This window comes from Cariama cristata, unplaced genomic scaffold (genome assembly GCF_000690535.1).
Source record: "Cariama cristata isolate BGI_N322 unplaced genomic scaffold, ASM69053v1 scaffold16619, whole genome shotgun sequence".
NCBI lineage: Eukaryota > Metazoa > Chordata > Aves > Cariamiformes > Cariamidae > Cariama > Cariama cristata.
Window position 1 is genome coordinate 33,425 of NW_009637590.1, and position 12,869 is coordinate 46,293.

General features: G+C 42.8%; 1 protein-coding gene across 1 annotated transcript in view; it reads right to left on the minus strand.

Annotated features, from left to right (window-relative positions):
• Positions 1 to 1,197: 1,197 nt before the first annotated feature.
• The window catches only part of SKI (SKI proto-oncogene), a 115,078-nt gene continuing 103,406 nt past the window's right edge, over positions 1,198 to 12,869 (minus strand). The window contains exons 2-7 of the mRNA XM_009708405.1: positions 11,988 to 12,113; positions 11,379 to 11,494; positions 9,347 to 9,621; positions 8,072 to 8,373; positions 5,142 to 5,372; positions 1,198 to 1,386 (exon numbers count right to left, since the gene is read on the minus strand). Coding sequence (XP_009706707.1) covers positions 1,198 to 1,386; positions 5,142 to 5,372; positions 8,072 to 8,373; positions 9,347 to 9,621; positions 11,379 to 11,494; positions 11,988 to 12,113 — 1,239 coding nt within the window. The remainder of the gene's footprint in view (positions 1,387 to 5,141; positions 5,373 to 8,071; positions 8,374 to 9,346; positions 9,622 to 11,378; positions 11,495 to 11,987; positions 12,114 to 12,869) is intronic.

Consider the following 12,869-nt stretch of genomic DNA (forward strand, 5'->3'; position numbering starts at 1 on the left):
ACAGCAGCAAAAACGTTGTTTTTCTTTTCTGTAGTATCCGATAATGCGATGTCGCACTCTCCTTGGGCACAGAAATCCTGACTGACAGTTCATAATAAAAGCAGGTAAATACTGAATTTATGCTAAGATGGTGCAACAAAGATGAGTTTTCCAGAAAACTGAAAGCTGAAGTAAAGATTTCAGAATGACTTCAAAATGCATATGTCTTCCGCTTTATTTCTCAAGCGACTTAACAGCTCATCCATTTCCTTCCTTTAGTTCCTTCTTCCTAAAGCTGAAGTGCTCTCTTGGATGAAGCAAGTCTTTTGAACACATCAATTAATGAAGATGTCTTTAGAAAAGATGGCATGATTTGCAAACACTGAAGTCTGTAAGGCTGGGTTTGTAATTCTAAAGCGTACATCTTCTCTTCTCATCCCCCCTCCCCGCTCCCACCCCCCTCCCCCCCTTTACAATCCTGCATCTTGCTTTCTTCTTGTGTTCAGGACAGGAAATGAAGAGAATTCTTTCTAAGGAAAAAATCAACTTTGAAAAGCACTCCAAAATTCTCATACAACCACGTTGATGGGGTTAAAACCGCGATGGCTTCCTAGACGGCTGGAAAACTGCTAATGAAATGGCATCATCACCAGAGGGCTTCTATGTCAAGAATCCCCAAGCCTATGACAAGTCATTAAAAATTGTGCATCGAAGGTTTGTTTTTGTTTTACTTTTAAAGGTTCGTTATAAAAATCTTGTTAATTTTTTAATACCAAGTCTGTGTAATGAATTATTTTAAATAGCTTATAAGAAAAGTTTTTTTCAAATTCCAAAATGTTCCAACAGGCATCAGGGCAACATAGAAACACTGCCACGCTTGCCTTTTACTCTGATTTTAGTTGGACGATGCTGCTTGCTTGGAGTTTGCCAGTAGAAAATTTGCTGTGGACTTAGAAGTATTTTGTTTATAAACACTTTGTGTTTTCTAGGCACAGTAAGATGTTGTGCTATATGGATTGGAAAAAAAAAAAGAGGCATAATTCAGTGCTTCTGTTATAAAGAGTAACATTTGCCTTCCAACTAGTAAGAATCCATATTCATAGCTCTGTGTGCCAAGACACAACTACTCACACATGCACTTACACACGTACCCCACACATCCTCCCTTACTGTGCATATACGTCATTCTGTATGTGTTTTAGATGATGTGGTGGTGGTTTAGTTCTCCATGTTGCTCGTTGTGTTTTCACTGCTGGGTTGACTGCTTGATTTAGGCCACAGTTGTTCCTGAAGTTCCTTGACTACTTTTTCCAAGTGTTCTCGAGCCTCCCTTTCATGCATCAGGTCAGCTCGGAGCTGCTCCCTGTCAGCCTCTGCATGCTGAAGCTTAACCTGTAGGTCCTCAATCTAGAGAAAAGCATATTAAGAAACGTAATAAACTCTTTTAATATTTCAGTTCCATTGTGATTTTGTAGACTTTAACACAGACTAGTAGGCCAGCACAAAGTGAGAAGAGCAGTAAACCCATGGAATTCCAGACATAAGATTGATTATCAAAGTTGAGGTGAGGAAGGAATTCCCTTTTACCTACACTACCGTACAATTGCATGAACTGTTTAGCTTTGAAATTCTTAAATATTTCTGGTGGCTTAAATTCCAGAAAGGAGGGTGAAAACCAGAACAGTTAAGAGTGCCGTAGCCTAACAGAACGCTGGTCACCGTGCTTCTTAAACCATTATTATTACTTCTTTAGGCAGACAGCAATTCAGCAAGGTAAACCACAAGCTCAGGTTGCACAGGTAATTTACTTTCAGGTCTTCGACAATGTTAGTAATACGAGAGACCAGAAACACGTTCGGCTGCCTATGTGAAAGGCCCACGTCTCAGCTCTAGATTAATGTCCAACAAAAGCAGATGTAGTGTCCTCTCATACAAGAACCATTGTGTCCTTCGTATGAAACGTAAGGAACTGTAAGGGAGCAAGACGGGCATGGAGGACGTGGAGGTACGGTGCAGATGGGCAAAGGGTTGCAAATATGGGTGTGAGAAAGTTGGGACACGGGAATTCCTCTGAACGAGCAGAAGCTCACCAAGCAACAGTGAAAATTAGCAGCATTTCAACTCATAAGTAAGGAGCTGGACTTTGGAGGGCGGGAATGGGACTGAACAGGTGCTAATGCGTAGTAACTTTGTACAGACCCGGACTTAGAGGAATACAAGTTCCAAACAGCCTTAGAGGAGATCGCTTGCTGGGATCTAAGAGTCTTTCTCCAACTTACAGCAAGACAGGCACATGGCCTCAGCCTCCCCAAAGGCCTCAGTTGTCAATCTTCCTATTTTTTACTTACTGGTAACAAAGGCAGAGAAAAGGCCCAGTATTCAAAGGTGTAAACATCAGAGAAACTGCACTAGTTTTAAATACACAATTTTAGGCCACAAACAGGTAAGATTAGCAGTTATCAAAGATTGCCATTTAACAAAGGAAAGGAAAACTCCTACGTTTTGGGCTAAAATGAAGGCTAACCCACCACCCCATCCATATTCGGATCTCAGGATTGAGGTAAGAAAAAAGAAAGGCATAAACCACACATATTCAACGGGTATTAAGCATTGAATACTTTAAGCTTACATGAAAACATTTACACCCCTGAATTTGTTGTCTTATTTCCTCTCATGCTTGCCTACTGCACTCTCTCTGACTAAGCCTGTCTAGAGAATTGTGGTTTCCTCAAAAATAGTAAGAAGTGATGAACACAACTTAAGTGACAAACTTCCTGTGTGCACTCCAAATTAAAGAAAAAAGGATGTGTAAAGCTTTATTTTAAAATTTCTTAAATGACTTAAGAACTTAAGTCATACCGGCATCTTGTAAAATTCAGACTTTGAAGTTACTCACTTAAGGTATTTTCTCTATTAAGTAAGTGCCACGCAGCAATCTCTGAGGTAGTTGCTAAATAAAGCAGCTATTCCAGGCCCTGAGACATTTATGAGTTGCCCTGTGAGGTTTTTGCCCCAGCACAGCACTAACACAGCTTTACTGCATTTGGGGCTTCAGGAGAGTCCTCACGCTGCTGCGTTGCGCTCTGGTGCTGTAGCAGCAAGCCTAAACACATACAACAGGATGTTGCAGTTGACCCCGCAAATGTGCCACTGGTGTCTTTAGAAAAGACAAACCTGCAGAATATTCAGCTACTTGAATTCTTTTTGAGGTGATTTTAGCCTTTCATATTAGGAAAACTGATTTATTCCCTCCCGAAGAGGGGATGTATTAGCAGACTGAAAAATCCACATTGTCAAAAACTTTAATGCGGATCGCAAAGCAAGGGAGGACACGCCTGCGGATTTGGTACCGGTGGTGTTTTATCTGCACTTGCTGTGGCCTTGGTGGGTTTTTTTTTGGTGTGTGTTGTTTTTTTGGTTTTTTGCTCAAGTGGAAGTCAACTGCCGGCAACGCCCAGTGCAGCAGCTCTCCGTCTGGTTATGTTTAGTCTGGACACCTCTTATCAGTGAGACATCCTGTGATGCGAGAGAGGAAGCCGACATCATTTCCTGCTGCTGGTCTCCTGGTTAGACAGCTCTCCTAGTGGCACCAGCAGACCACTCCCCTTCCCGTTATTGAGAGCATGGGCTTAGAAGAATTTCTGATTGCTATTGCTTTGTCTTTTCCTTCCCCCTGCCTCTCTTAAAGTGACCACACCACGCATTAGCAGCTCAGGCTTTAGGCGTAACAACACGTCCGTGAAGCACGTGTGTTCTACAACATGTGTGGCAGAGAAGTTGCTCCAGTAAAGGTGGTGTAGCAGAGTTCCCTTTAACATTCATTCAGGTATGTTACAACACGCAAGGTAATCTTGCAAATGTATGACACCTACGTGGCATTTGCATGTGAGTGAGTGATCTATATCTCTGCTGTAGGAGTTTAAATTTAGGGCAGCATGCCCCATCTTTCAGAGACCCCCTGTTGCTAACGCTTGCGGACCCCTGCCTTTTATTGATGTGTTTCTTAGCCAGGCTTTTAGCTTGGGAAGCAGTGATGGGGACAGTGGTTTGGCAGAGGGGTGTTGAGGTGGGAGCAGGTCAGAGCAAGACTAGAGGGGAGGCAGCTAGGGCAAGGAAAGGAGGTAGCCTTAAGGAGAGGGGGGGCTGTTTGGGAGCCCCTCTCTATAGAGGGGGGGGGTGAGAGGGTTAACAGTGGGTGTCGGACCATGCCCTTTTATAGGAAATGCATTACTGGGCAACTGGGATTGTTTTATTGGAGGAAGGGGAAGGCAGGGCATGCAATGGATTCCTCTTCGGGGCTGTTTCTCACGGAAATCCAGGAGGCTGCCATTCTGCTCTCAGCTCAGCCTGTAATGCTGGGTCATTTCAGGGGGCTTGGAACAGTGGATGGCCTTGCATTCCACATGCCCTGCAACACCAAGACACAACAAGGCGACTTAAGGATGTGCAGCCTCAGCCCTTGGTTCGCTTGGCTTCGGATGGTTTAAATTAAATAAACTTCGAAATCTTTCATTACAGGAGAATCTGATGCAGAGAGGGCGGGGAGGGATTTTTAGGTCGAAAGCTTAAAGCATACATGTTGCTTGTAACAACATCCTGCAACTTTCACTGAGATCAAACTGGAAAGTCTCTCCTTAGACCTGACAAAACTGTGCTCTACTTGTGCTTTACAACTGTAAACATCATTCCTTCCCAGCACTGCAGTTTGCTTATTGATGGGCCTTGGTTTCTTCTCTCGTCTTAAATAGTTCCTGTAGGTCTAGGCTGATCTTCAAGGAAAAATACTGTTAGAGAAGGTGGCTCTGCCTAGTACTGATGGTACTAAAATGGATCCCTGTGCATCGGCAGTGCCAACAGAGTATTAGTGGAACTGAAATAACATCTAGCATTTGTCTTACTGCTCTGTAAATGGTGATGCAAATGTGCAAAGTTCCAGGCAGAACTGTGGGACCGACACAGGCGGTCGGAGTGCAGGCGAGTTGGTAACAGCTTGCATTAGGACAAGGGTTGTCAACTGACATGATGGGGGCAGACAGGAGCTGGGCTTGTATCAAATTAGATAAAACGAGGCCACTGGCATTAGAGGACAGACGGATACTTGAACTAAGCCTGAAAACCGCAGAAATAGCAAGCTATTACAGCTTTCAGGGTTCGGGTCTTACCTGGGCTGAGTACTTGGCCCGCAGCCTGCCTGCTTCACAGCCCTTGTCACACACCCGGATCTGCCTGGCTTGTTCCAGTTCCCTCTTCAGTCGTATCCGAGACTCGTTGGCTTCCTTCATTTTCTTCTCATTCTCAGCTCTCAGACGTTCAATCTCTTTCCTTAAGTTGCGCTTCGCCTCTGTTGCTTCTCTCAGTTTCTCTTTCTTAGCCACTCTTAGGAACTCCAGCTCCTAGAATACAAAAGCAGTTAACTTGTGAGAACTGAGGAGCAGAGACTAAATTAGTGCAAGGAAGCAGAACTGTAAAGGAAGCGATCCAAACTAAATTCCCACCTTCTGTTGGTTATGACCAAGAAGGCTCGTGTCGAAACCTCATTCTGAACTTTGTACAACCTCTTCTCCTTTAAATCAACATGAGATGCTACACTCAAGATACCCTGAATTCTTGGATAATAAAAAGCTATACGCTACAGCCACATTTTGCTTTGTCAAGCAAAATAGCTGTGACCATCTGTGACTGAATAAAGATGAACTGCAGTTGGAGAGAGCTACTAGCAATGTGCTCCACACTAGCTCGAAGTTTCAAACAAACCAACTGTAATGCCTGCACTTTAATTGAAGACACTGAAGATACACATTATGATAAATGCAGTTTGTGAATGCCCTTTGTGTACAGCAAAGCTGAACAAGAAAGTTTGCTACTACTTGCTGAAGAAATCAGTAAGCAGTTCCATTTTTCTCAAGCCTTGCAAAAATCTACTTGAGGCAATGTGAGAAAAAACAAATTGCCTTCTCTTCTTTGTAACTCTAGGCAGTTTTGTTTCGCTATAGGTAACTGGTGCATAGGCCCAAGTCTCTTGGCAACCAGCCAAAGGACTGCTCTGTCACATCTGGAAAACTCCAGGCTAAAAACTTAAGCTAAATCGAAAACACGCTTTGCTCTGGCAATTGCCGCTCTCACTGTCCAGGTTCTTAATAGGAGCTGCTACCTTGAAATGCCAAATCCAAGAGAGCGCCATTAATTGTAGTGATAATGATAAGGAACCTAAAGGTACAAAGGAAGAAACTCCTAAGAAGTTGTTAAAAGACATGTTCATCGTAAGCACAAAAATGCGGCTCACTAAAGGTCTGTCTCCTAAATGGTTAAATTAGATAGTGAAGTTTGATTATTCCCCCCCAGAAGCAGCATTTCCTGTCTGTCAAGAGTCAAACCCTCGCAGCAACGTGTTTCTGTTAAGTAACACTGCGGTCAGGTCATGGGAAATTCACTCTTCTGACAATCTCACTTCCAGCCAGGCCATTGTTAGCTCAGCCTTGCCTTTGGAAGCAGCAGGCACACATGTACTTTCTCTGGATGTGGAACTGGAAACCCACAGCTGCCCAAATGGAAAATGATGGCCAGATACCATATTCCCTCTCTCTCTGACATGTTGCTTGATTTAATGCCTCAACACTCAATTCCACTTCATCAGCTACTTCATGTAATTCCTGCCGTAAGCACACACTGTGTATTTAGTTTAGATATTTTAAAATTAGCTTTAAATATATTACTTACTTAAAAGTAAATATTTATAAGTAAGTACATAAAATAAAATGTATATTTACTGAAACACAAGGAAATGAAGTGATTTGCTCAAGGTGACAAAGAACAAGCAGTTCAGTTGAAAAGCCAGCTCTCAGTCTCCCTTCCCTGGATCTGCAACCAGTACGTAACGTCAGAGCTACGCAGCACAGAAACTGGCTTGCTCTACTGCAGCTCCTCCAGAAATCTGAGTTGTTGGCCAACTTTTGTTAAAATTCTAATTGTGATCATACAACCTCTCTTTCACCTCCTGCCTGCTAGTAGAGTACTTGAGTGAGTCTACTACTGGGGTTTTGGAGATTGGGGGTTTTTTTGGTGGTCTTTCACACACGGCAGTCACATTGCATACAAATCACACCTGTGAGCTACTGTCCTCCGTCTCATTCCCCAAAGAAACAAAATGCCTTGTGCTACCTAGCAAGCCTGCATGCCTGCTTTTGACTGACAGGACAAGTACTGGTTTTTCTATCATCTCCCATGCTAGATGAAAAAAAAGGCCCTTCTTTTAGAGTTGGCACCCCAGAGGCATCTAATGGATTACGTTTGTAGCGTGGTTACAGCTCCACATACATACAATATTCAAGGAGGACATGCACACCCTCTACATTAGCTCTGTCTTCCATTTCTATGTACTACTTTTCTCCTAGCTCAAATTAAAAAAAAAAGTTTGCCTGCCACTCTGTTCAGCCACTGTGATTTGCTAATGGCAGGTACCTATCTGCAGGCTTTTTTTGGTTTTTTTTTTTTTTTGTCTGATCACTCTTTCTTTGATGTGACCGATGTATCAAGGATTTCCAGAAATAAGGAGCTTCTTCACGGAATGAAGCAAGAAACACTAAGTAAGTGAAGCACGGCTACTGGAATGCTTAACAAGACCTGTAGGTCAGCTCTTCACCAGAGCGTCAGCAAGCGTCTCTGTGTCCCAGGAATACCCTCCCTCAGCTAGGCAATAGCAGGATTTGCACAGCTCTTTTAAAACTACCAATAAAGCCTCTGTAAGGACAGAAATGTTTCTATTTCAGTGAAATGCAAAAAAAAATAAACTGTGCTGGACTAGAAGATTTTTTTTTTTTTCAGTAATGAAAAAGATGTTGATTTTGGTAACCATGGATTTATACCCCAAGGCCAAAACAGGTGGCAAGCTTAAAAATGTAGGAATGGTTCCTCTATACTTTGGTTTCCTGGCTGAATTTACAAACAGTAAATTTACAAACAGTACCCCAGTAAAGGCTGTTGCCACTTCAGAAAAATGAGGCAATTCTTTTTTTGACACGAGACTACCTCACGATTTCTACCTGGAAGAGTTATTTGCAGACAGCGGTAAGAGAAAGCTATTTTTCAACGTTACCTGATGTAGACTGCGTTTGGCTTGCAGGGCAGCATTTAGCTTCTCTTCCTGCTTCACTCTCATTTTAACGACTTCATGGAGGAATTTTTCTTTGGCTTCTTTTGTATCTAGGCCGCTGTCCAGGGCCTGCCGTAGGTGCTCCAGCTCAGCTTCCAACCCGCTGCTGTGAGAGTCAGAATGTGTCGCAACCTCGTATGAACTGTTGACTGTGACTGGGGCTTGCATCCCAGGTGAGCTCATGTCCTTTGCAGAGCTGGATGAAGTAAAGGATGGGGAGGAGAGCGAGGATAAGGAGGAGGTGACTGAAAAACAGAAACATCGAAAATTAATTTTAAAATGTCTAAACCGAATATAACTCAAAATATGCTGAGGCCCTTTTGTACTGAGGAGATACTCAATTAAAAAAAATGGAAGATACTAAATACTCATTTTATACTTTGATAATTGAAATGCGGTGAAAATGCAAACCTGACTGACTTAAGGGACTAACTTTGAATTTGCTGGAATTGTGACTCTGGAATTTATGTCACAAACAGTGTTTTCTCCTTGGGTGTGCAGAAACAGATTTCTTCATGGAAACCTACATGATCCTGCTGTTCTCAGTGGGTAAAATTTCTTCTTTTTGCATGAACTGCATGCACTGAGTAAGGACTGAACATACTGAGGGCACAGCAGAATTCCCTAAGTGACAATGAGGCACCACCACTGTCTTCCTTCAGCTTTCGCCGAGAGGCCCGATACCAGAATTCTGTTTAAGAACACACTGGCTCTTGATCTCCGCTTTAGGTATTCAGCTCCATAGATGCAGTATGGAAACTGTGTGGCCGCATTCTCTGTCTGACACCAAATTCCATACTCGCACGTGTGTGCACTCGCGCATTTTTACAGGCTATTTGTGTGGTTCCCACAAAGGCTTTTATAGAAGGCTCTTGGTCAGATAGCAAACCATCCATTTTTATGTCAACACCACATACATTTTGTCCTCTACACAACCTCTACCTGCTTTAATAAAAGACTCTAGGTTAGTGGACACCTGTGGGTCAGGTGCTTCTTTTTTGTCGATGCACGTTCCTCTCCCAGGAAAACAACCCCAAACTTCTGTTCCATTCTTGGTCTTCGTTATTACTTAAGGTTGTATTTTACATCCCATTGAGGTATTAGGCTTCCAGAATTATATTTAAACACAACAGAAGTTGAACAGCTAACGCCTGTAGATCACTAAGGAAAATCCAGCACAAATAAACCAAAATAAAGGCAGATGTAACTGTCACTTACATTCTTCCCTGGTTTCTACTTCGATTTCTGCTTCTGATTCCTTATCCTCTTCAGTGGCAGTAACAGTGGCTGCAACAGTGGCGGTTGCTTCTGGGACAGCTGTGTTCTCAGCAGCAAGTTTTCTTTTCCGAGGCTGGACAGTGCTGCTCAGTGGCTCACTGCTCCGTGATACGACTGTGGCACAGGGGGGGTTGCTCACAATTTTCTGTTGGGCTGGAGGTGCAAGTGCCACATTGGGGGCCACAGCATTCTCAAAGCTTTTGTAGGAGTAAAAACTGTTGTAGAGGGGGAGGCAAAAGGAAGGAGGAAATAGTCATATTCTTGGCTTTAAAACGCTTCCCAATGCATGTGTTACACTGAAACTGCAAGACACTGGAATGACAGTGACGTTCTATTGATTTACACCAGCTAAGAATCTGCCTATATATTTGCTTAGCGTTTTGCGCTCATTTAAACATCGAGATGATTTATACAGCTCATCTCCATCCAGTTCAGAAGGGATCATATTCGAAGTGCCACATATTCTAAGAGCACCAACGAGATGAGATCTCCCGGAGTCTAACAATTATAATGATGTTTCCTCATGATCTTCATGCATTAGTATTTTACCTAACTGCACAGTTTTACTTCTGTCTATCCAGAAATGTTCTGTAAATGGCACTTCCTTAAGAAAGGCCACGGGAGTGCAAAAAGCGTATTCTTGTGTATCTTTCCTTTTCTGACACAGCATGCATCTGAGTGCATGTACGTAAAACCACGGTTAAAAAACCCCAACAAACCTATGTTAAAGGACGGTAATATTGTAACGTCAAATACATTGAATTTTGGAAAAAAAACATAGCAAAGACTGTCATTGCAACTTCAATTCAGCATCTACTACATGATGTATCTTCAGTTTTATATTAAAATTTCTCCTGAACCTGTTGAAGGTGTTTTTTTTTTTTCCAAGACTTAAATTGGCCAAATTTCTCACAGGGATACTCTTACACCAGTTTAGCCCCTCTCTCCCTACCTAATTTAAAAGTCTGTTTAAAAGCAAGGATATGCTGGTAGGCTTTTTTTTTCTCCTTTTCTTTTCCTTTTTTTTTTTTTAAAAAAAAATCAATCCCCACAGCTTCTAAGAAACTTGTTCATAAGGGCAGCAAAATATATTCTCCATAACACTCCCTAAAAACACCTGGCCACTTCTGTCAAACTTTCCAAAGAAATCATTACCCTTAGGCAGAAATCTGGCACAAAGATTTTTTTTTCAGACGGAACAGTTCCAGTCTGGCAAAGGAATGTATAATTGCCCTGACTCTTTCTGTTCTAACTGTGACACCAGCAGTCCCACCTGTGATGGGTGGTGACTCATTCTCGTACCAGTTTAATTATGTTCCTATCCAAGAACAGAATCTGGCCTACAACATCAGCTTTCTGACGGATTTTACAAGCTGAGGATTCTTCCGCAGGCTCTGCTCCCCAGTTCGCTCCACCACGACCCCCCAGGACCACTGGCACCAAGAGGGAAGAGGGTTGCCTGTGCTGTCCATTCAGTCCTTTGTCCTCCTGTGGTATTGTCAGTACAGGAGGCAGCAAGCAGCTGTCTCGGCAACACGCTGACCGGCCAGTGTTACCGAGCTGCTGCGCTCACCAGTTGGCAGTTGCCTGGAAATAGCTGGCTGGTCCCTGACCACCTGCCCCAAGAGAGTAACTCCATCTTCCTTTAAACAGTGAAGCCCAGGAACTTCTGATGACTGTACCCCAAAAAGATTGTAAGTTCATAGAAGCAGCCTTCATCTCAGATTTTCACGGCGTGTTTCACCGAAGAAAACCTATTTAATGAATGCACAAAATACCAATACTTTCTTTTTGTTTCCCTTCTGCGAATTAACACACTGCAGCTGCAGATGCTTTAATCTGATACTAGTGGACTGACTGAATTACAAAGCCACCAGTTAACAGCGCAAGGGAATACACATAAAGCAACTTGCTGTCAAATAAATCTCCACAGCTGCTAACCTCATTCTCCCTTCAGTTCATGTCTCCTTACCTGTCTCGGATCAATGCGGGAAGATGGGTTGAGAGCTCTTTCTCATTTGCCGATACAGCAGGGGACCAGGGCCGGAAAGCTGAGAGACGCTGACGGGGATGGACACAGCCAATACTCTGGGAAGGAGGGGAAAGAAAAGTAAGTAAATACGAACAATCTCTTAAACTATAAATCACAATGGAGTGCTAGTGATGCTTTTCAGTGCATATTCTGTTATTTCTGAAACTACTCCCCCGCTGGCTAGGACCTACTTAGTAGATTCCACTGGACGAGGTGAACTGCACTAACATAAAACTTCACGTGTTTTTTCTTTGCCAGTAAGTTATACGTAGTTTGCAGAGACCACAAAAGGCTCCTGAGTCTTGCAGGATTCTTGTACCTCAAAGGCATAAAGGAATTGCTTACTTCAATGTCACAATCCAGGCCAGTGGACACTGGAAAACGGCAAGGAAACTGGCAGGACTGTATAGCTCAATGTTTACCACGAAAAGTATACAAACGTTATTAAGTTAGAAAACCTGGGCAAGTTCTTTCTGTCATTTTCTCTTCTAGTTTCAGTAGACATGCTAATTTGATCTCTCTTTTGTTTGTAAAATATTCAGCAATCACCTTATTAGATGAACTGGATAAGGACCGTAACCAACTGGACTGTTTTTCCTTCTCGGTAGAAGCTGGAGACTGGGAAGCGGAGTCATCTATTTTGGGCTTTTTGGAAGCAGGAGGATCTGAAGGGACCTGAAACAAAGACAGGCAGGAAAAATCAAAGACAGAATTACTCATTTTGCAATCAGCTTAGAAATGGGTTATAAGGCAAAAGCAAATTTTGTGTTTAAAAGAAACAAACACTGGGGGTTTTTTTCTGCTTTTTTAAACGTAAGGACAAACAAAGCAGTGAAAACAAGGGACAGACACAAACTATGACATAATGTGGCTTCGTTCCTTCACTTAAAATACTCTGATAAAGTGTAGATGGTGCAGGAGTGATAGGCAGTAATATAAGTGAGACATTCACACCATGTTGCAGAGAACTATCAGCCTCTTATTATTTTTGTATGCAGAAAGGTAAGGTTTAATGTGGTTGCTGAACTGGAAAGATTATTTTAAATGAGAACAGAACAGACTTTGTTATTCTGTTTGCAGTGGTTGTTATGCCGATGACTTCACTACCCCACAGCTGCAGTGGATTCTGGGGGTGCTGCCAAGAGCTGCTTTGCCTTTTCCACAAGTGGCTCAGCTTGGCCCATAAATCATCCTCAAGCATAAGAAAGCCCTTTGGCAAGCAAACTCCCTTTCCTTCAACACTGTGAAGGAATAAAATTCCTATAGTCCCAGCGTGGCTTGCAAAAAAATTGGTAACTACTGGTTTAACTGGTGTACTGGGGATACCAGCTTGAAGCCTTGCCAGTACAAACACGTCTACCAGCAGGGAGGGAGAAGGTTCTGGACCTTATGCTCCATCGTGACTAGAAATAAGAAGAGAAACATGCCACC